The 22,396-nt window shown below is 40.5% G+C and overlaps 1 protein-coding gene and 1 long non-coding RNA gene across 5 annotated transcripts in view; one reads left to right on the top strand and one right to left on the bottom strand.

Moving 5' to 3' along the window:
* Nucleotides 1–339: 339 nt before the first annotated feature.
* On the bottom strand, nt 340–9,630 carry LOC129552212 (uncharacterized). The gene is made up of 3 exons (XR_008685193.2): nt 9,529–9,630; nt 5,350–5,734; nt 340–3,087 (listed from the first exon to the last, which is right to left on the bottom strand). It is a non-coding gene; the product is annotated as an uncharacterized LOC129552212 (long non-coding RNA).
* A 202-nt stretch (nt 9,631–9,832) lies between these two features.
* The window catches only part of AKAP9 (A-kinase anchoring protein 9), a 176,186-nt gene continuing 163,622 nt past the window's right edge, over nt 9,833–22,396 (top strand). For all 4 annotated transcript variants that reach the window (XM_055420403.2, XM_055420407.2, XM_055420415.2 and 1 more), the window contains exon 1: nt 9,833–10,019. In XM_055420403.2, coding sequence (XP_055276378.2) covers nt 9,972–10,019 — 48 coding nt within the window. In that variant the 5' untranslated portion in view covers nt 9,833–9,971. The remainder of the gene's footprint in view (nt 10,020–22,396) is intronic.

Genomic DNA, 22,396 nt, shown 5'->3' on the forward strand with positions numbered 1-22,396 from the left:
CCACTTTCAATTAGATGTCTTCAAAGGATGGTATGAAATAGAAACTGGAGAGAAAATTTACATAATCAGAGGGGTCGCGGAGAGTCGGACACGACTGAGCGACTGAACTGAACTGAACTGAACTGATACACACACATACCTACACACACACACACACACAAAAAACATTCAGAATTACCTTCAGTTTAGTTCAGTCGCTCAGTCGTGTCCGACTCTCCGCGACCCCATGAATCACAGCACACCAGGCCTCCCTATCCATCACCAACTCCCGGAGTTCACTCAAACTCATGTCTACAGAGTCGGTGATGCCATCCATCCATCTCATTCTCGGTCGTCCCCTTCTCCTCCCGCCCCCAACCTTTCCCAGCATCAGAGTCTTTTCCAGTGAGTCAACTCATCGCATGAGGTGGCCAAAGTATTGCAGTTTCAGCTTTAGCATCAGTCCTTCCAGTGAACACCCAGGATTGATCTCTTTTAGAATGGACTGGTTGGATCTTTTTGCAGTATAAGGGACTCTCACATCTTCAAAGAGGTGAGTTCTAGTTCTGATTTCTTGGGTAAATAGAAATTCATGTGATGATATATATCTCATCACATTAGTTTATTTGTGTATATTAATTCTGGGGATATAGAAAGCATTCAAATATTTCATATTATTTTGCCCTTTTTAAAGTGGCACAGAGTTTACATAAAATCTTTGTTAGACTTTCTAAAGATGCAGAGAAAAGCCATACTCTGTTTACCACTGGCAATGGAGGTTTTTTGCAAATACATACTGGGATGTAGGTAGCCAAAACATTATCTTCTGAGTTATAGAGTTACATCGGTACTTGCAAGTCTGGGAAGTATATCAGGTATCATGGAAAATTGGAATCATGCCTAAATTCTCTCAGTGGACAAGGCATCTGACTTTCCAAGAAGGAGATATTGTGATTAGATCCATAAGTCACCATTCAAAACGAGTGCTGAAACTAGTTAGAATTGTATGCCATATTAATTCACAGGCGATCAGCTGCCTTTGTGTCCAATCTTTTTAGAGGTCCACACATTAGTTGCCAAGCATAAACGAAGCTGGTTTCACTCAAATCCAGCACAAGCCATAGCAACTAGGGGCAATTTCCCTAAGAAGAGCATTTTAAGTGTTGTTCAGTCTCTAAGTCGTGTCCAACTCTTTGCAACCCCATGGACTGCAGCACACCAGGCTTCCCTGTCCTTCACCATCTCCAGGAGTTTGCTTAAACTCATGTCCATTGAGTCGGTGATGGCATCCAACCATCTATTCTCTGTCACCCTCTTCTCCTCCTGACTTCAATCTTTCCCAGCATCAGTGTCTTTTCCAATGAGTCAGCTCTTGGCATCAGATTACCAAAGTATTGGAGCTTTAGCTCCAGCATCAGTCCTTCCAATGAATATTCAGGGTTGATTTCCCTTAGGATTGACCTCTTTGGTGTCCAAGGTACTCTCAAGAGTCTTCTCCAGCACCATAGTTTGAAAGCATAAGTTCTTCAGCTCTCAGCCTTCATGGTCCAATACTCACATCCGTACATGACTACTGGAAAAACCATAGCTCTGACTATACAGACCTTTGTTGGTAAAGTGATGTCTTTGCATTTTACTGAGCAACTTCACTTTCACGCATTGGAGAAGGAAATGGCAACCCACTCCAGTGTTCTTGCCTGGAGAATCCCAGGGACGGGGGAGCCTGGTGGCCTTCCATCTATGGGGTCACACAGAGTCAGACACAACTGAAGTGACTTAGCAGCAGCAGCAGCAGAATTGTCATAGCTTTTCTTCCAAGGAGAAAGCATATTTTAATTTCATGGCTGGAGTCACCGTCCATAGTGATTTTGGAGCCCAAGAAATTAAAGTCTGTCACTGTTTCCATTTTTACTCCATTTGCCATGAAGTGTACTATAGAGAGTATTTAATATTTCACAGCCTCTTGGTGAAAACAGAAGAGACACTGCAAGATTATTTGAAATTTTCTTTCAGATTCAAAACTAAGTGTATCTTAACTTCAAAAACTACATGGACCCTTGATACAACTCTTTGAGAAACTTGTTTAGATTATGTTCGGTGGCTGCTCGGTATCATGAAAATCCTTGAAGATCTGAAGTCAGTATATATTCTCTTCAGTAATCAATTGCAGTATCTTGGACTATAGGCATATAATTCCGTCTTGATAACAGTAACACCTTAGTTTCTCTAACACTTCATTCAGTTCAGTTCAGTTCAGTTCAGTGGCTCAGTCGTGTCCGACTCTTAGCGACCCCATGAACCACAACACGAAAGGCCTCCCTGTCCATCACCAACTCCCGGAGTTCACTCAAACTCATGTCATCGAGTCAGTGATGCCATCCAGCCACCTCATTCTCTGTCATCCCCGTCTCCTCCCACCCTCAATCACTCCCAGCATCAGAGTCTTTTCCAGTGAGTCTACTCTTCGCATGAGGTGGCCAAAGTATTGGAGTTTCAGCTTCAGCATAAGTCCTTCCAATGAACACCCAGGATTGATCTCCTCCAGAATGGACTGGTTGGATCTCCTTGCAGTACAAGGGACTCTCAAGAGTCTTCTCCAACACCACAGTTCAAAAGCATCAATTCTTTGGCAATCAGCTTTCTTCACAGTCCAACTCTCACATCCATACATGACCACGGGAAAAACTGTAGCCTTGACTAGACGGACCTTGGTTGGCAAAGTAATGTCTCTGCTTGTTAATATGCTATCTAGGCTGGTAGTAACTTTCCTTCCAAGGAGTAAGCGTCTTTTAATTTCCTGGCTGCAATCAGCATCTGCAGTGATTTTGGAGCCCAAAAAAATAAAGTCTGACACGGTTTCCACTGTTTCCCCATCTATTTCCCATGAAGTGATGGGACCAGATGCCATGATCTTCGTTTTCTGAATGTTGAGCTTCAAGCCAACCTTTTCACTCTCCTCTTTTACTTTCATCAAGAGGCCTTTGAGTTCCTCTTCACTTTCTGCCATAAGGGTGGTGTCATCTGCATATCTGAGGTTATTGATATTTCTCCCGGCAATCTTGATTCCAGCTTGTGCTACTTCCAGCCCAGCGTTCCTCATGATGTACTCTGCATATAAGTTAAATAAGCAGGGTGACAATATACAACCTTACACTTCATCAGGCCACTTCAAACAAGTTCTGATTTCAGAAGTCATAAATAATCTTTTGAAACCTTAAAATTTAACCCAAAAAGTCCTCAGTTTTATTCTATACATTCTGGAAGCATGTATTTATTCCTTTCAAACTCAGGTACTGATTTTGTTGGAGGAGCAGCTTAACACAATGCAGTAAGACTTAAATTGGGGCCTGGGACTAATTCTGGGTAGGACTTATGCTACCTAACCATGGAAATTCAGGCAAGTCACTTAACCTCTTGAGCCTTCAGTTTCTTACTCTGCAAAAGGTAAAAGACACATCACTATGCTCCCTCCTATTTCCTTTTCATATACTTTCACCTCTACTAATAGGTAAAAATAATCATTTTTGGTTTTAGGGTTTAATGTTTCCTTTTTCTTCAGCTTAACCCTAATTACAAAGGATACTAGTTGCATTTGCAAAATAAGTTCAATTGTATGTCCCAGAAATATGTCTTGTGATGACTCTGGAATTGTACATGGATTTCCAGCATTGTGCAAGTGTCATTTAGCAATTGCTTCACAGGGAGCCCAGCGAGCACCTGAGTGGGGAGATGGGAAGGGCGAGGAGTTGCAGTTAGCACTACAGAGTCAAGCTAAGGCAGGTTGGGCGGGGGGGGGCTGCTTCCCTGGTGGCTCAGAGGTTAAAGCGTCTGCCTGGAATGTGGGAGACCCGGGTTTGATCCCTGGGTCGGGAAGATCCCCTGGAGAAGGAAATGGCAACCCACTCCAGTACTCTTGCCTGGAGAATCTCATGGATGGAGGAGCCTGGTGGGCTACAGCCCACTGGGTCACAGAGAGTCACACACGACTGAGCGACTTCACTTATTGTGCAGTAGGAAGTCATTTTACAATGGAGTGACAGTGATAGTTGTGTTTTAGAAGGCTAATCTGACAGACTCATAAGGACTAGAAGGTAATGGAGAGGAATGAGCTTAATATACCAAATTGGAATCTTCTGAAATCTTCAAAATGTAAGATAATAGGGGTATAATCGACCATGTGGGCAGTGGAAAAAGAAAAACTGGGAAGGAATCAAGATGTCCTGGGAAAGAAAGCACAACAGGGCATGTTCCTGATAGATATGATGGATGAGGTAAAGAGGAAAATGTCTCCAAGGTCGCAAGCTGAAGAGACTAGAAAAAGAAGGTCATTAACTGAAGTAGAGATGCTTGGAAGTGTTACTCCTAGATGGAAGATTCTTGAGCATAGTTTTAGGCAGTTTGCATGGCAAGTGATGGTGAAGCATACTTAGTGGAAATGGTAGGTGAATGTCTTCCAATTAGGGAAGCAAAGCCATGAAGATAGTCATAGATGAAAGCTTTCTCTGAATAATTTTGATATAACATTTTTAAGATAACATTTTTATTATCATAGGATCATGTATCTGGATACTCAGTGTTTTGTATTAGGTTTGGAAAAATTCAAGGGAGTAATCAGTAAAATTCGTGGTGTTTCTGTTTTACAAGAACTGCTTTTGAAAAATGAGAAAGATGTATATCTGTTTGTAAGGAATTACTGATGAGGCATTACTGACTCATTTTAAATCTGACTCATTTTTAAATGGCTTGTGCAACAAAATACAGAACTCACCAGTGGGCGAGGTGCTTTAAAGAACAGGGTTGAAATTCGAAATACATCAATCATGTGGTATTGTTATTAAAGTATGTTTGACACACAAATAGGAATTAAGCACATAGGAAAACCCAAGACAATTGTGCTATGGTGAAACACATAGTTCAAAAATATAATGAAAATCACTTGGTTAATTTAAATGAATTATGTAGGATTTTGCAAAGATCCATAGAATGGCAACTAGAACGACCAAATGTATTTCAGATAGACCTTATGAGAAAGGGCTAAAGAAAAATTATGTAATCCATAAGAGAAATGGTTAAAAACAAACTGTAATGTTCCTCCTCCTGAATTTAGGAGGTATATTTTGTCCAAGACAATATAAGAGAGAAAAAACATTAAAAAAAAATACAGAATCTAAGAAATTGCCTCAATTGCTGCTGCAGGTTTTGTGAAGTCAAGGTGTATTGATAGATACTGGCTTCTAAATGAGATGGCAGATAGGTTGTATCTGACAAATTTGTGAAAGATCAAATAACATGAAATGGCAATTATAATATACTGGTTGAGGTGTGGGAAGGATGGGCTTCCCAGGTGGTGCTAGAGGTAAAGAAACCCACCTGCTAATACAGGAGCTGCAGGAGCTGCAGTTTCGATTCCTGGTTCAGGAAGATCCCCTGGAGTAGGAAATGGCAGCCCACTCCAGTATTCTTGCCTGGAGAATCCCATGGACTGATGAGGCTGGTGGGCTACAGTCCATGGGGTCACAAATAGTCGGACATGACTGAAGCGGCTTAGCCGCAGCAGCAGCAGAAGTGGGGAAGCATGGAGAAAACTTCTCCAAATATGATTTGGCTACAGTTAGAGCAATCTTTTGGAAATAGGTTGATATGATTACAAAACTGAAGATTCAAAAGCTGAGCAGGGTTATATGGGAGGTTATCTAAAGGTGTTGATTTTCTGTCAGTGAAAATTCTTACACTTGGAGCAACAATAAAATGCTTCCTGAAAGAAAAAGAAAAATAAACAATTTAATATCTCATTTGTTGTTCAGTCACTAAGTCATGTCCGACTCTTTGCGACCCCATTATTGGTGGATTAATCTTAACTTTAAATTTCAATACTTAGCCTTGACTAAGGAAGTTCTTTAGGACCATTTTTAATTTAGAAAGAGGGGCTTTGTCCAAAGGACATTCAGTGCTAACTATGTAAGGCTTCCCTGGTGACTCACAGGGTAAACAATCTGCCTGCAATTCGGGAAACCTGGGTTCGATCCCTGGGTTGGGAAGATCCCTGGAGGAGGGCATGCAACCCACTCCAGTATTCTTGCCTGGAGAATCCCCATGGACAGAGGAGCCTGGTGGGCTACAGTCCATGGGGTCACAAAGAGTTGGACATGACTGAGGGACTAAGCACAGCACAGCATTTAAGGTAATTCTCCATGATGAAGAATATTCAATGAAATATTTTAAATTCTTTTGTTATAAATACTAAGTCTTTAAAATCAATGTGTTAAAAACCACTACAATATTGAAAAGTAATTAGCCTCCAATTAAAATAAATAAATTGAAATTGAAAATTAAAAAAATGAAATAAAATCAATGTGTTACACTTACAGCGTATCTTAGTTCAGACAAGCCATATTTCATATGTTCAGTACTCATATGTGGCTAATGGCTATTGTGTTGGACACCATGGCCCCAGATGATCTCATTCAAGGCTTCACCTTAAAATGTCACCTACATGCTGATTATTTTCAAATTGATATTTCTTGCATGATCCTCTCTTCTGAACTCCAGACTCGGACAACCAGAGCTATACTTACATTACTCCTCAAATACCTAATATATTTCTCTAATTTATCAAGTTAAAAACTGAACTCATGGTCTCCTCCAAATTTACTCTTCCCCATTTCAGTTACTGGCAACTCCCTCATTTCAGTTGCTCAGGACAAAAACATTAGAGTCAACTTTGACTCCTCTTTTTATCTCAAATTTCATATTCAATCTACAACTCCCGTGGCACTCTTAGTTCCATGTTTAAGATATACGCAGAATCTAATTCACTACCACTACCATTGTCCAAACTCCTAGTTATCTGTTGTCTAGATTATTGCAGTAGCATCCAAAATGTTCCCCCATAGTCCGGTCTTCTCTTAGCCAGATGTCCTTTAATAACATAATCCAGACCATTTTACCTATCTGCTTAAAATTCTCCAATGGCTCCCAGTCTCACTTAGTGTAAAAGCCAGTCTTTAAGGACCTTCAGAACTCTACAGGATCTGGCCTCCTGTTAGTTCTCTGATCTCATCTCCTACTGTTTTCCTCCTTGCTCACTCTACTCTAGTGACCCTTGCCTCCTGCTCTTATCAAGACAGTCACGATCTAGCTTCAAGATCTTTAGACTTGCAATATCCTCACCTATCTCCATGGCTCACTCTCTCATTTCTTACAATTCTTTGCTCAGATATCTTCTCAGGAAATGATGTGAAAAAATGATATGACTTGAATAGCTGCCTGAAGGAGGTGTTTGAGCACTAAGTGCCACATGTTTTCCCTACTAACAGAAGTCAATATACAACTTTCAACATTTATTGAGCACCCATTATATATTAATATAAGACGAACATGTATAATTGGCTGGTCTTAGTAACAAGAAACACTGAAATAATCTTATTCCTTTAAAAGATTCTTGAACATTTTCAGCATATACTGGAACAAATATTTCTTGAATGTTTTCAGCACATAGTGGAACAAACGGAGTGAATTCCTTACTTACTGAATATATATTATTCAGAAGATATATATAATATTTGACATTATAGGGCTTCTTCCTCCTAGATAATCAGAACCTGCAAACACAATCCCTCTGTCCAGGCAGTATTTAAATCACTGCACTATTAGAACACTTAGTTCCAGTCCTAGTTTTACTCTCAGCTTGGCGGGTGACAAATCATCTCTTTTATTGTTTGAATTATTTATTCTCATGATAAAATGCTTAATCTCATCCACTTCTCAATTCAGGTTAGGAAAAGAGGACAATATATACTTGGGTGTTACAAGCTGCCACAATTACGTATGCTTTATGGGGTGTGAGAACAAATCTTTTTTTTAAATCTAAGAATTTCTAAATCAGGACTATTCAAAACTGGTCTTCAGTTAGTGGTGGATTTAAGATCTTTACTTTTCTTCTTTTTCCTTTTTTTAACCCAATTTTCACTCAACACCACTTGTATGATCTAATGCATAGCTTATTCCAGTTCACACATACTAGTTTTTCAGTCCAACCTAATCCAAAACAAAGGAGAAACATGATCAACCAGAGAAATCAAAAAGTGTAGTTAGTTCATCCCAGGAATAGATTTGAAAGTAAGATGGTGGGGAGGAAAAAGGAAGTAATGAGGGAATATACAAAAATAAAGGGAGGCGAGTCATGCTAAATTTATTAAAATGGTTCAATTCAATCCAACAAGTGTTTATTGAGTGCGAAGCATTTCGCTGGTCTTTTTAGTAATGCCAAGGTGAGCAAGACAGTCTTTGCCATTAAGGAGTTGGGAATAGGAGGGTGAATTAAGAAAGGCTGCTGCTGCTGCTAAGTCGCTTCAGTCGTGTCCGACTCTGTGCGACCCCATAGGCGGCAGCCCACCAGGCTCCCCCATCCCTGGGATTCTCCAGGCAAGAACACTGGAGTGGGTTGCCATTTCCTTCTCCAATGCATTCATGCATGCATGCTAAATCGCTTCAGTCGTGTTCTACTCTGTGCGACACTATGGACAGCAGCCCACCAGGCTCCTCTGTCCACAGGATTCTCTGGGCAAGAACACTGGAGTGGGTTGCCATTGCCTTCTCAAATTAAGAAGGGCACTGCTGCTAAGTCACTTCAGTCGTGTCCGACTCTGTGCGACTCCATAGACGGCAGCCCACCAGGCTCCCCCATCCCTGGGATTCTCCAGGCAAGAACACTGGAGTGGGTTGCCATTGCCTTCTCCAATGTGTGAAAGTGAAAAGTGAAAGTGAAGTCGCTCAGTCGTGTCTGACCCTTAGCGACCCCACGGACTGCAGCCTACCAGGCTCCTCCATCCATGGGATTTTCTAGGCAAGAGTACTGGAGTGGCTTGCCATTGCCTTCTCCGAGTTATTAAAACATCATGCAGAGTACATAAAGGAAATACAGGGAGAAGAGAACTGACATTAAGGATATTTTAAAATGCCAGGGGCAGTCACATAAGTTAACTCACATATGTTAACAAGCCTTCCAAAACTTCCAGGTAAGCTAGTTATCTTCCAGGTAAGATAGTTAACTTGTTCAAGGTCATTTAAGCGAAAAAGTCTATACTGGCTTTGTCCTCAACCCCGGTTGCAAAGCCTCGGCTCCTTTCAGGACACCATCGCTAAGGGGAAGGTCCTAGGCGGCGTAGGAGGGGATTAAGTTAAGACTGCAGGGAACAAAGAGATCAGAAAAGCTAGTCAGGGCGGCGAGTGAGGTGGGCCATGAAGATGAACAGGCGATTGGGCGGACTCCTGTGAGGAAAAAGGGAAGGAAGGAGTGAAGCTACCGGCCGCCCTGCCAGTCCTCCGGGTTGATCAGTCAGTCTAGGCTGAAAAATTGTCGTCCGGGGGGTCCCTTCCCCAACCCAACCCCTCTTCTCCTTTGGGGCTTTTCAGCGTTCACCTATTTCACCGTTAGGCACCTGTATTTTCTCCTCTGCTTTGAAACTTGAAAAATCTCAAATGTCCTAAAAAACGACCACCAAGCCCCTTGGACGACCGGCGCCCATGACTCAGCTCCCTCTCTCCCACCTCCTCAGCCTGGCCGCCACCCGCGGAGCGGCACACGTCCCCGGAGAAGCGTGCTCCCGCGAGAGCCGGGTTTCCGCCGGTGGGCGCCGCAGGCTGGAGGCGGCGCGGGGGCGGGGCGGGGCGGCGGCGGCGCGGGGGCGGGGCCGCGGGCGCACCTGCCTGGCGCGGCCGGACTCGCGGCGGCTGCGCGGACGACGTGCTCCCCGCCCCGTTCCCGCCGTGTGTTTACGTGGAGACGAAGATGGCGGCGGTGGTGACGACGCGGCCCGTGCGGCCGAGGACGGTCAGCCAGTGAGCGCGCAGGCTGGTTCCACTCCGGGAGGGGCGAGCGCCCGGCCCGGCCCTGCGCCGCGGAGCTTGCGGTCCCACCCCCGGTGGAACCGACCTTGCCTTTCCGTCCCCGACCCCCTGCCTGTGTTCCCCCAGCCTTCCCCGCAGAAGCTATGGAGGACGAAGAGAGACAGAAGAAGCTGGAGGCTGGCAAAGCCAAGGTGAGAGCGCCGGAGGCCGCCCGGCCTGCGCTGGGAGGCGGCGGCCGGGGAGGGCTGGGAGGGGTCCTGCGAAGCGGAGGCCTCGGCTCAGCAGCCCCGGCGCGCCGCCTGGGACGGAGGCGCTGCGGCGTCTGCTTTGCCCCCTTGCCCCCGTCTCCCTTTTCTAATTGAAAAAGCCTAGCGAGACACTACCTAGCTGTTATTTCCGTGATGACTGGCTGGTGTGGCTACTTTCTCGTGAATGCCCAAATAAAACCTCTCTTTTTTTTTTTACTGTATAAGCTGATAGAGCTTGCTTCTGAATCTCCCACCTTTGACTTGTTTTGAGGGAGTCTTCTGGGTTGTGCAGGCATTGTGCTTTTCAGGGTGGGGATTTGGGGCTCTTCTTTATTCGGTTGGGGATTTGTACGCTCATCTTCGGCTTGGCTTTCTTATGTGGCACGCTGGCACTCTTGAGTGTGTGATTGGCCTGTGACAGCTGCCTCAGTCGTGGCTTGAGTGTGCCACAAGTGCCAGCTGTGAACTTCGCTGTAGGGGCGTTTTTAGAAGCATGGCTTTGTATGTTTGTGCTTGGAGTTCTTTGTCACGGCATGCGCCTTGTATTGTGTGGAGTGTTACCGCAGTCTGTGAATGGAACTTTTGGGGACGAAAGGGTCCATGTTCTTTTAGCATCACGTATAAAATCCTTGCTTTCTTGTCGAGTCCCTATCTTATATGTGTGTGTGAAAGACTGTAAAGCAAACAATGGAAAAGGTTTCATTATTCACTGGGTTTCATGAAAAATTTGACGTAGACGAAATATAAATTAAATAGAATATTTCTTTTTAAAATTACGTGCTTGAGCATATTTTTTGACTGGCCAAAAGGACCCCTTCCTCCCTATGATGAAAGTACAGTTTATAGACTGTTGTTTTATTAGAGATGATTGTTCACAGTCATACTTGCATCTCAATTATAAATAGTTTAACTGTTTCTTTTCCTCTCCGTCTCCTCCCTCCAAATAAGCAAAACGAGACTGGGTCTGATTTCAGTAATCACCGAAGAACCACACTGCAGAGATACAATCGTAGATGCTTAACATAAGTTTCTTAAATTAATACAAACGTATAAACTAGCTCTGTATTATCTAAGGTCAAACCTTAAGTGTTTGTATCGGGTAGATTGTTATTTTAGGATCTATACACAGGGAAAGGAAATCAAGGCATCTTTAAGATCTCAAAGTTGCTTACATTTCCGCAGTCTTGAGGATCTGAGCACAATCTGTGAATCCACGAAAGTGGAGGAAAAGTGTGCACCTCTTTCCAAAAGCATTGACGTTCTAGTTAGATGTTTTTTTTGCTTGTTACCTCAGTATTTTCACTATCTGCCTCCAGAAGTATCTCTCCTAAGTATATATGAAGCAGTCCAAAAAACATAGTTTACTTTGGACAACACCTCTTATAACAGAGAATTTATTTAAATTACTTTGGTTTGGTAAAAAAGAATTCTAGTTTCTTTGTGTATATGTGTGTTTTTTGTCTTTCAAAATTCTGCCGATGGGATAAAAATCTTCTCCTTTTAACATTCACTTTCATTGTGGAAGATTATCTTCTAGAATTGAGCTGAATTTTTCTAGTCAGAAATAAATTCGAGACATGTAAGGCAAGATATGTGTGCTGGAGCATTGGCACCAAAATATAAAACCACTGGGACAACCTTCAGAGAAGGTTAGAATCACTTTCTAAACTATATTATTTAAGTATGTAGAGTATTTTTCAGCCATTAAGGTTATGAAGACTGATAGGAACATGGACATCGAAAATAGTGTATACATTACTTCTTTTGTATAAATGTATTTTTTTATATTAAGACTTAAAAACTTTGGGTTGTGAGTGTAAGGTCGTTAAGCACACCTGTGTCAAACTACTGTTTTACACCAAGAGCTGGAAATACAGAGATGGTGACAGTCTGTTTTCTGAAGTTGCTCAAAGTTTAGCAGGACAGATACTGGGTAATAAGCACAGTGAGAGAGGTGGTCTTATAGCATTTGTTGCAAATTGTTTCTTTTGTTAAAATGTGTCCAATGTTGCTGCCTCCTTTTTAAGATTATTTTACAAAGAAGATTCTTGATATTTGATGCAGTCTAAAGCAGCAGCAGCCTGATACCTACCAAATACTAAGTATGCAGTAAATATTTGCTTAGTGAATGAATGAGCAGAATGACTATGAGCTGTTAATGTGTGCTGCTTGACTGCCATGTTGTAATAACAGTAATTCAGAATTCTTGTCATTGGAAGTCTCACTGCTGGCATTAGAGATCACTTGAAATAACCATTTTTAAAACTTTATTCAGATACTTGGTTCTCTAAATGTCTTGTTTGTTCATTGAATTTTAAATACTGTATTTGCTCATCTAGTTTTACAGACCACAACTTGTAAATTTTCTTCTTGGTGTTTGGTAAACTATTCATTGAAAAACTACTTCCTTTCTGTATCTATAAATGATCATTTTTTAAATGACCTGTTGTGAATAAAGTATAGTATACTTTATAAAATGTGTTATACCAACCGAAATTCGCAATGATAGGAGAATAAATTTGGTATGTGTGCTGTGCTTAGTCGCTCAGTCGTGTCCAACTCTTTGCGACCTCACGGACTGTAGCCCACCAGGCTCCTCTGTCCATGGGGATTCTCCAGGCAAGAATACTGGAGTGGGTTGCCATGCCCTCCTCCAGGGGATCTTCCCAACCCAGGGATCAAACCCAGTTCTACCACATTGCAGGTGAATTCTTTACCGTCTGAGCCACCAGGGAAGCCCAAATTTCCATATATGTAGCCATTAAAATAATTCTGCAGAAACGTTCTGATTTGGGAAAATGCCCACAAATAACACCGGTTGATAAAAATGTTACCAAAAAAAGTATATATACAATCTTTATATATGAAGACACCTGAAACAAAAATGCAACAAGATATAAATGATGGTTATCTCTGGGTGGTGGGTTATAGGCACCTTTAATTTCCTTTACATTCTTAGTATTTTCCAGATTCTCTGCAGTATATTTCCTTTATGACCAGTAAAAATGTTTAACTGCCATTTTTAAGAACAATAAAAGCTTATCATATAGTATGTTGGAGAGAATGTTGTATTGTTTGATCATTATACAAAACAAGAAGATGAGCCCTAGGGTAACTGGGTTTCCCCAGGGCCCTGGCATTAGTGTAGTTCTGGAACTACAGTTCTTATTCCAGTGCTGTTTCCATTATGTAGTTGGGATTCTCTATTATTAGACATTTATATATCTCCTTACTGGCTTTGTAGATCTTACGCTTTTTCTCTGTCGATTCTCATTGCCATGAACATGCCTGTCTTGTGTTGCTCCATCTCACCTGCCTCCTCCCCTAATTTGCTGTGTGGAGAAGGAGTGGCACCCTACTCCACTCCAGTACTCTTGCCTGGAAAATCCCATGGACAGAGGAGCCTGGTAGGCTGCAGTCCATGGGGTCACTAAGAGTCAGACACGACTGAGCAACTTCACTTTCACATTTCACTTTCATGCATTGGAGAAGGAAATGGCAACCCACTCCAGTGTTCTTGCCTGGAGAATTCCAGGGCAGGGGGAGCCTGGTGGGCTGCCGTCTATGGGGTCGCAAAGAGTCGGACACGACTGAAGTGACTTAGCAGCAGCAGCAGATTTGCTGTGACTAGCTTGAGGGGATGGTTTATAATAACCAAGCACTGATGGAGTCTTGTGAATGCACTTTATGACAGTTTCAGTCTTCTGCTACTTGTTGGTTTTTTCATTTGCTGTTGGGTCCTCAGTTACTTCCTCAGTACTGATGTAGTAGGAAGCATGACCTGTGGAGACATGAGACGTTACTGCATTAAGTAAATATTTTCAAAACCAGGCTCACCTTATTGCAAGGTGCTGACAAGGACAGCACTACACAGGCTGTCCTTGTGTTGATCCAGACTTCTAACTCCACTTTAAATGACTTCAGTTTTCTCCAAGTAAAATTATCTACAATTTTATGTAAAAGAAAGTGTTGTAATATTAGCAAACAGAGTTAGAGAACAGTTGTATATTTAGTATAAAATTACTTCTGCATATTCACAGTATGTATACTTTTTAACATTCTACTGGCAGAATTCTATAAAACCAAAGTTTTTATTAGCTATTCAGCATTTTATATAATTGGCATTGTTGAATAATTATAAAAATTTTTGCCTGTTGCATTCAGTAAGTAATAATTATATGATTGTTTAATGAGCATTTTCCATTTGAGAAATAGTGCCAGCTCTATACAAAAAGGACAGTGCTCTCTGCAAGTTGTATATTAAGTTATTGATATACAATTGTCATTCCCGCTCTGATAGACAAAGTTAGTCATGGTGTATAATTGTTCTTTGCATATTTCAGACATTCCCCCCCACCACTAAGAACGTTGCTCTCCATCCCTGTTTCTTTTATGCTTTCTAGTTTTTTATTCTTATCTCTGACATAGCTTGCTTAGCTTTCAAAGTAGATACTGCAGTTTGATACCTTCAACATTTATTGTAAGAGTGGTGCATTATCTGCGATTTGAAAACCAAGTCATGACCTGTAGTGTTTGTTAGAAGAAAAAAGCAAAATGTGATTTTTAGTTTATGAGCTTTTAAAGAGAGAATATGGAGAGAACAGGTTTCTCGAAGTGTGTATTGAAGAGAGGTTTTGAAGGCTAATCCAGGGACATGGCAAGAACAAGGATAGAGCACTGACTGGGTAAAAGAGCCTCAAGATCCGATGAAGAGAGACTTGGTAAGGAGGTCTGTGGTGTCCTGTTAGTGAAACTGGAAGTTGAAGAAGCTCATGAAAAAGAGAAAGTGAAAAAGATGGGATCTATCCAAGTGGCTGGAATATGACAAGATTAGAGCAAAAATTATTTTTAAACAAAACACCTTATTTTTATATATAAAATGTTTGTAGTAAGAAATAAACTATGACTGTAAAGTATTTATCTGTTGTAGGCTGCTGATTATTGAACTGTAAGTGAATGTCATCTAATATGAACGCTGGAAAAGGTTCTCATGGCAAATTGTTAAACGTTAAATGATGAGGAACGTTTTTTATATCTCAGTTCAGTTCTATTGAAATTGGATATCTTATTTCATTAGTTAGCATCTCTTTAAAAACTTTAATTTGGAAGGCTTCAGAATTTTTCAAAGTTTTATTTATAAGCTTATGAAAGGGCTGTTTTGCATTTGGAGCTTCTGTATATGTTGTTTGTCGTACAAGAAAAGACATTTATTTGCTTATTTTTCAACCAACATTTTTGAACGCCTACAGCTACAGCCTTTTACTTGGCAAGCACTTATTTAAATTATGATGAATTCTGTGCCTTATTGTCTGCGGGAAAAATCCTGTCACAGTCCATGATTCTCAACAGGTGTTTTGAAGAAAAAATTGAAAGCTTTTTTAGTTCTTCTGGTGTTAGATATAAGAAGCTATGATTTTTCTTTTTTTTTTTAACTTGAGGTGGAAGTCATATAAAAATTAACCATCTTAAAACAATACAGAGGCATTTAGTATGTACACAGTGTTGTGCAACTACAACTTCTATCTAGTTCCAAAACATTTTTATCATCCCAGAATAAAGCCCTGTATCCATTAAGAAGATATTCTTCATTCCCTTTTTCCCCCAGCCTCTAGTCTGCTTTCTATTTCAATAAGTTTACCTATTCTAGATATGTCATATAAATGTAACTGTAATGTTTGACCAGTGCCTTTTTTTCACTTGGTGTAATGTTTTCAATGTGCATTAGTATTGTATATATCAGTTTTTCATTTCCTTTTATGGCTAAATAATATTCTGTTGTATGTATATACCACATTTTGTTTATTCATTGAAGGGCATTTAAGTTGTTTCTACCTTTTGGCTATTGTAAATAGTGCTCCTGTGAACATTCATATATAGTATTTGAGTACCAGTTTTCATTTCCCTTGGATATATACCTAGGAGTAGAATTTCTGAATCATATGGTAATTCTGTTTTTGAGAAACCACCAGACTTTTTCCAGAGTGGCTATACCCATTCCCAGCAGCAGTGTATGAGAATTCTAATTTCTCCATATCTTCACCAACATTTATTGTTTTCTAGTTTTTAAAAAATTATGGCTATTCTAGTGAGTGGGAAGCGGTATCTCATTTTGCTTTTGCTTTTTAATTTCCTAGTGACTAAGAATGTTGAACATCTTTTCATGTGCTTATTGCCCATTCGTCTGTCTTCTTTGAAGTGTCTGTGCAAGTCCTTTGCCCATTTTTTAATGGGCTATTGCCAACTTCTTTTGCATAATATTACTATTACTTATGTTTACGTTACATGTATGTTTTTATATACTGAGAGGGCGAAAGAGTGAGAAACACGCACACAGGCAGGTGATAGAGACAGAGAGATGCGCATCTTCAGTAAGATTATCTTCCATCTATTTTTTTTTTTAGACCTTCTACTCTCTGCCAGATTTTAAACTGGTCCTTCCTCTCAGTTCTTGGTTTGACTAGAGCATGATGCTCAAGGTTGAATTCTGTGTGGGCGAGTGAGTCATTTCGTTCTATAGCCAGCTGTTTAACAAGTGCATGCAGTTGGTCCAGGGGGCACTTGTTGGGTTTTTGGCTTGATCATTACCAGTCCTTTTTCACTGTGGGAGAAAATAACCTAATCTTCGTTAATAGCAAAAACACCTGCCACTTGCATATGTGAACACAATAGATCTGTACAGATACTTTACTAGCGTTAAGACATTTTTGTTATCACAGTGACTCCCCTTTTACTTCTAGAGTTTTTGTGGTCATGGTCACCAAAATATCACTTAGGATACTTAAAGCTCATTTAGGTATGTTGCATGAAGCTGTGGTTGATTTGCCCATGGATTTAGTGCTATTCAAAAACTTAGAATTGTTCCAGAAGTTATTTTGCCTGGGTTGTTTATTTAAATCTATAGATTCTTTTGTACCATGAAAAATTCCTTTATCCCCTTTGTTCATGAACAGTGTGCTGTTTGTTTTTAGTTGCCATCAGGATTATGATTCTTATTGTCGTTTGCTATTTACTGAAATTCTTATGTGGTTTAAAAGTTTCTCTGTGAGTCTAACTTTTTTTTTCCTTTTAAGAAATCATTTCTTAAAGCCCCTGCAGTTAGCCCGTTTTCTTTTACGAGGTCGTTTATCAAAACCCCCAAATTATTATTTTTACTAATAAGAACTATACTAAACTTTAATATTCAAAATCCTCATCTATAAAGATTTGAATTTATAACTTGTGTTAATTGAATTAGGTTCTCCAGTTGCAGAGCTTTGAACAACTAACTGGGTATAAGGTCAAGAATTTCTTTCCTTCTTGATATTGAGCACACAGAATTTGTAAACAAAATTCTTTGTTTACTAAGGATCATTCATTGTGGACGCTGATTAGACAGTATTTATTCCTCAGGGGAGCTTACTTTTTCAAGTTGATATTGCCTTACTGTTTCCCCAGGGAAAACAGGGAAAAAATATTTGCTGGGAATTTATATGAAATAATAGGTTTTGGCTGGAAGTTATAGAAACCTTTCAAAGATAACTTAAACCATTGAGTATATTTTAATGTAAAACTATCTATATTTGCCAAACTGATTTTTAATTTATATAAATTTCTCTCCTAATGAAAATATTAACAGATACCTGGGCATTTATACCCAGTGCACTTCCCTTTAACAAGAGAGCTCTCATTTAATGGAAATAAAAACAAACAAAAAAAAATAGGGTCTACTTAAACTCAAAAGGTTTTGCACAGCAAAGGAAATAATAAAACAAAAAGACAACCCACAGATTGGGAGAAAATATTTGCAAATGATGTGACTGACAGGGATTAGTCTCCAGAATTTACAAACAGCTCATGATGCTTGAGTGAGTGAAAGTCGCTCAGTTGTGTCCGACTCTTTGCAACTCCATACAGTCCATGGAGTTCTCCAGGCAAGAATACGTGAGTGGGTAGCTGTTCCCTTCTCCAGGGAATCTTCCCAACCCAGGGATTGAACCCAAGTCTCCCACATTTCAGGCGGATTCTTTACCAGGTGAGCCACTGGGGAAGTCCTCATGATGCTTAATAGCCCCCAAACAAACAACCTAATCAACAAATGGATGGAAGACCTAAATAGACATTTCTCCAAAGAAGACATACAGATGGCCAAGAGATATGTCGAAAGATGTTCAGGGTCACTAATTATTAGAGAAATGTAAATCAAACTACAATGAGATATCACCTCACACCAGCCAGAATGGTGGTCATAAAAATCCACAAACAATAAATGCTGGAGAGGGTGTGAAGAGAAAGGGGCTCTCCTACACTGTTGGGGGATATGTAAATTGGTACAGCCACTATGGAGAACAGGATGGAGGTTCATTAAGAAACTAAAAATAGAGCCATCATATGACCCTTCATGACAAATAGATGGGGAAACAATGGAAACAGTGACAGACTTTATTTTTTTGGGCTCCAAAATCACCGCAGATAGTGACTGCAGCCATGAAATTAAAAGACGCTTGCTCCTCGGAAGAAAAGTTGTGACCAACCTAGACAGCATATTAAAGAGCAGAGACGTTACTTTGCCAACAAAGGTCTGTCTAGTCAAGGCTATGGTTTTTCCAGTAGTCATGTATGGATGTGAGAGTTGGACTGTAAAGAAAGCTAAGCGCAGAAGAATCGATACTTTTGAACTGTGGTGCTGGAGAAGACTCTTGAGAGTCCCTTGGACTGCAAGGAGATCCAACCAGTCCATCCTAAAGGAGATCAGTCCTGGGTGTTCATTGGAAGGACTGATGCTGAAGCTGAAACTCCAATACTTTGGCCACCTCATGCGAAGAGTTGATTCATTGGAAAAGACCCTGATGCTGGGAAAGATTGAAGACGGGAGAAGGGGACGACAGAGGATGACATGGTTGAATAGCATCACTGACTCAATGGACATGAGTTTGAATAAACTCAGGGAGTTGGTGATGGATAGGGAGGCCTGATATCCTGCACTCCATGGGGTCGTGAATAGTTGGACACGAGTGAGTGATTGAACTCAACTGAAGTATCTGCAGAGAACACTGAGATGCAAACTATTTACAAAGCTAGGAGATGATGATGTCTGTGAAGCTAAGAGAAGCGTTTCAAGTAAGGAGTGGCCGCTTGTCAAAAATGAGAAGTCAAGTGTGATGAAGACTTGAAAAGTAACCTTTAGCTCTAGCAATAGTTGGTCAGAAAGGGACATGAGTAATTCAGTTTATTTGTGAGATGGGGAATGAATGTGAATCAGGAGACCACGGTGAATGCTCCCTACTTTTTCAAAGTTGTTTTTTTTTCTTTTTTTGTAAAGAGCACTGTAATACTAGTGGTTATGAGCTTGGACTAGACCACATAGTCTGGAATCAAGTCTTGGCTCTGCAGTTTATTATCTTTGTGACTTTATACAAGTTACTTAACCTCTCAGTACTGCTGTTTCCCGTCTGGAAAATAAGAACAGTGATATTATCTGCTTTGGGGTTGTTGTGAGGATTCAGCTTATACATATAAAGCTCTTAGAACATTGTCAAGTTATCAGAAGTTTACAGGAAGTATTAGCCATCATCAGCATCATCATTCTCATGGTGGAGCATAGAGGATTAAACTGTATAGCAGAGAATTAGATTGGAGAAGTAGTCTGGGATCACATAATGAGGAGCCATATAAGTCAGCTGACAGAGTGTAGATTTTTACCCTAAAAGTAGCCAAGAACTGTGAAAGAATGTGTATGTCACATGTTTAAGCTGTGAAGAGGTTATTCATTTCCAGAAAATATTATATACCGTGTTCAGCTAGGTATGCTGCCACCAGGTGGCAAGTATATGTTATTGCTGTACAGGTGAAGCAGTAAAACCATCTGTGTGTGTGTACAGGTGAAGCAGTAAAACCGTGTGTCTGCGTGTGTGTACAAGTGAAGCAGTAAACTGTGTGTGTTTTAATATGAAATATTAATTGATTCTAATAGCCAAATGTAAGCACCCTAATTCTATCAGGGCACTTTGTCCCCAAACTGATCAGTTATGTGAAGGAGAGAAAAAGAGGGTAATTGAAAAGATAGAAAGATTTCTAAGGAACCTAACAGAAGTATAGCTGGGCCTCATAAGAAACTGAAAAGCCATTTGGAATCAGTGCATTCTGTCATCCCTTATTTCACTGTCATAATATCTGACACCCTTCTCTTTGCAAATCAGCTTCCTCTCCTTGTACCTCAGTTTGTACAAGACAGAAAATTACAGGATGAATTCCCAGATCTGTTCTATTCAGTGGAATTGCTTTCCACGATGGACACTTAAAAGAAGAGGAAAAGAAAAATTATTTAAATAATGTAACCAGATCATGGAACAACAGACTGGTTCCAAATAGGAAAAGGAGTACGTCAAGGCTGTAAATTGTCTCCCTGCTTATTTAATTTATATACAGAGTACATCATGAGAAACGCTGGGCTGGAGGAAGCACAAACTGGAATCAAGATTGCTGGAAGAAATCTCTATAACCTCAGATATGCAGATGATACCACCCTTATGGCAGAAAGTGAAGAGGAACTAAAAAGCCTTTTGATGAAAGTGAAAGAGGAGAGTGAAAAGTTGGCTTAAAGCTAAACATTCAGAAAACTAAGATCACGGCATCTGGTCCCATCACTTCATGGCAAATAGATGGGGAAACAGTGAAAACAGTGGCTGACTTTATTTTTCTGGGCTCCAAAATCACTGCAGATGGTGACTGCAGCCATGAAATTAAAAGACACTTACTCCTTGGAAGGAAAGTTATGACCAACCTAGACAGCATATTAGGAAGCAGAGACATTACTTTGCCAACAAAGGTCTGTCTAGTCAAGGCTATGGTTTTTCCAGTAGTCATGTATGGATGTAAGAGTTAGACTATAAAGAAAGCTGAGCGCTGAAGAATTGATGATTTTGAACTGTGGTGTTGCAGAAGACTCTTGAGAGTCCCTTGGACTGCAAGGAGATCCAACCAGTCCATCTAAAGGAGATCAGTCCTGGGTGTTCACTGGAAGAACTGATGTCGAAGCTGAAACTCCAGTACTTTGGCCACCTGATTCGAAGAGCTGACTCATTGGAAAAGACCCTGATGCTGGGAGGGATTGGGGGCAGGAGGAGAAGGGGACAACGAAGGATGAGATGACTGGATGGCATCACCAACTTGATGGACATGGGTTTGGGTGGCCTCCAGGAGTTGGTAATGGACAGCGAGGCCTGGCGTGCTGCGATTCATGGGGTCGCAGAGTCGGACACGACTGAGCGACTGAACTGAACCGAACCAGATCAATTCATAGAGTAAGCATCTAGCTTAGTGGTTCCCAGGCTTTGCTGCACAGTAGAAGCATCTGGAAAGCTTAAAACAATTTCAAAACCTAAGTCACACTCCATTCCTAAATCAGAAAATCTGGGGTGCGAGCCAGGTCTCGCTATTTTATAAAGATCCTCTATATCCAGTAAATTTTGGGTCCCACTGACATAGCTACTTTGCCTGATTCTGCAAAACTAAGTTGATTATACATCGTGAACTCTTACATGCCAGATACTTTATTTGGTGTGCAACTAAAGATGTGTGGATGATTTTATGTCAGAAGGAAAATCTGGCTTTGTTGATAGAGAAAAAAAATATTTCAGTCTGCAACATGACTAGTAGGTTGATACATAAATGTACTTTGTGAGTGATTTTAGGGATATTTATTTGATTATTGCATCATGCACTGATTTTAAAATCCTTCAGTAAGATTCATCTCCTCCCTGTTACTTTCTCGACATCTTTTCTAACTCTTTGTTCTCTAATTCCAAGAGAAAAATCTCATCAACTTCCTCTTTTCTCATCAAATCCAGAGTGGGAGGATCAGCTGTGGTGTCCTGGGTGGTACGATCTCTGAGCACTGACCAGTTTCCTCAGCAGGAAACTCTGCATTCTTCAAAAATACTTAAATATGTTTCACCTACGAAAGAATACATATAAAATATATGGATAAGTTTTTTAAAAAAAAAACTCCCTTATTCCTATCACCCAGTTTAAGGAATATGCACGTTTATCTACTTCTGAAACCTTTCCCATCCTAATCTTACTGCCTCCCCACCTCAGGTAATCACGATTCTGAATTTCCTTTATTAGTGCCTTGTTTGTCTGTACTACATATGTTTACTTAAACAGTGTATTAGTTTTGCTGTTTTTGAACTTAATGATATTATAAGCAGTCAGAGATTTTCTTTTTGTTCAGTATTGCACATACTATTCCATTATTAAGAATTTACCTCATTTAGCATTCTCATACCAATGAGCATTTGGATTGTTTGCGGTTTTTCTCACTCTTACAGCACTGGTGCTGT

The sequence above is a fragment of the Moschus berezovskii genome, chromosome 3, assembly GCF_049115385.1.
Source record: "Moschus berezovskii isolate FMDL1 chromosome 3, NW_MosBer_1.0, whole genome shotgun sequence".
Classification (NCBI taxonomy): Eukaryota; Metazoa; Chordata; class Mammalia; order Artiodactyla; family Moschidae; genus Moschus; species Moschus berezovskii.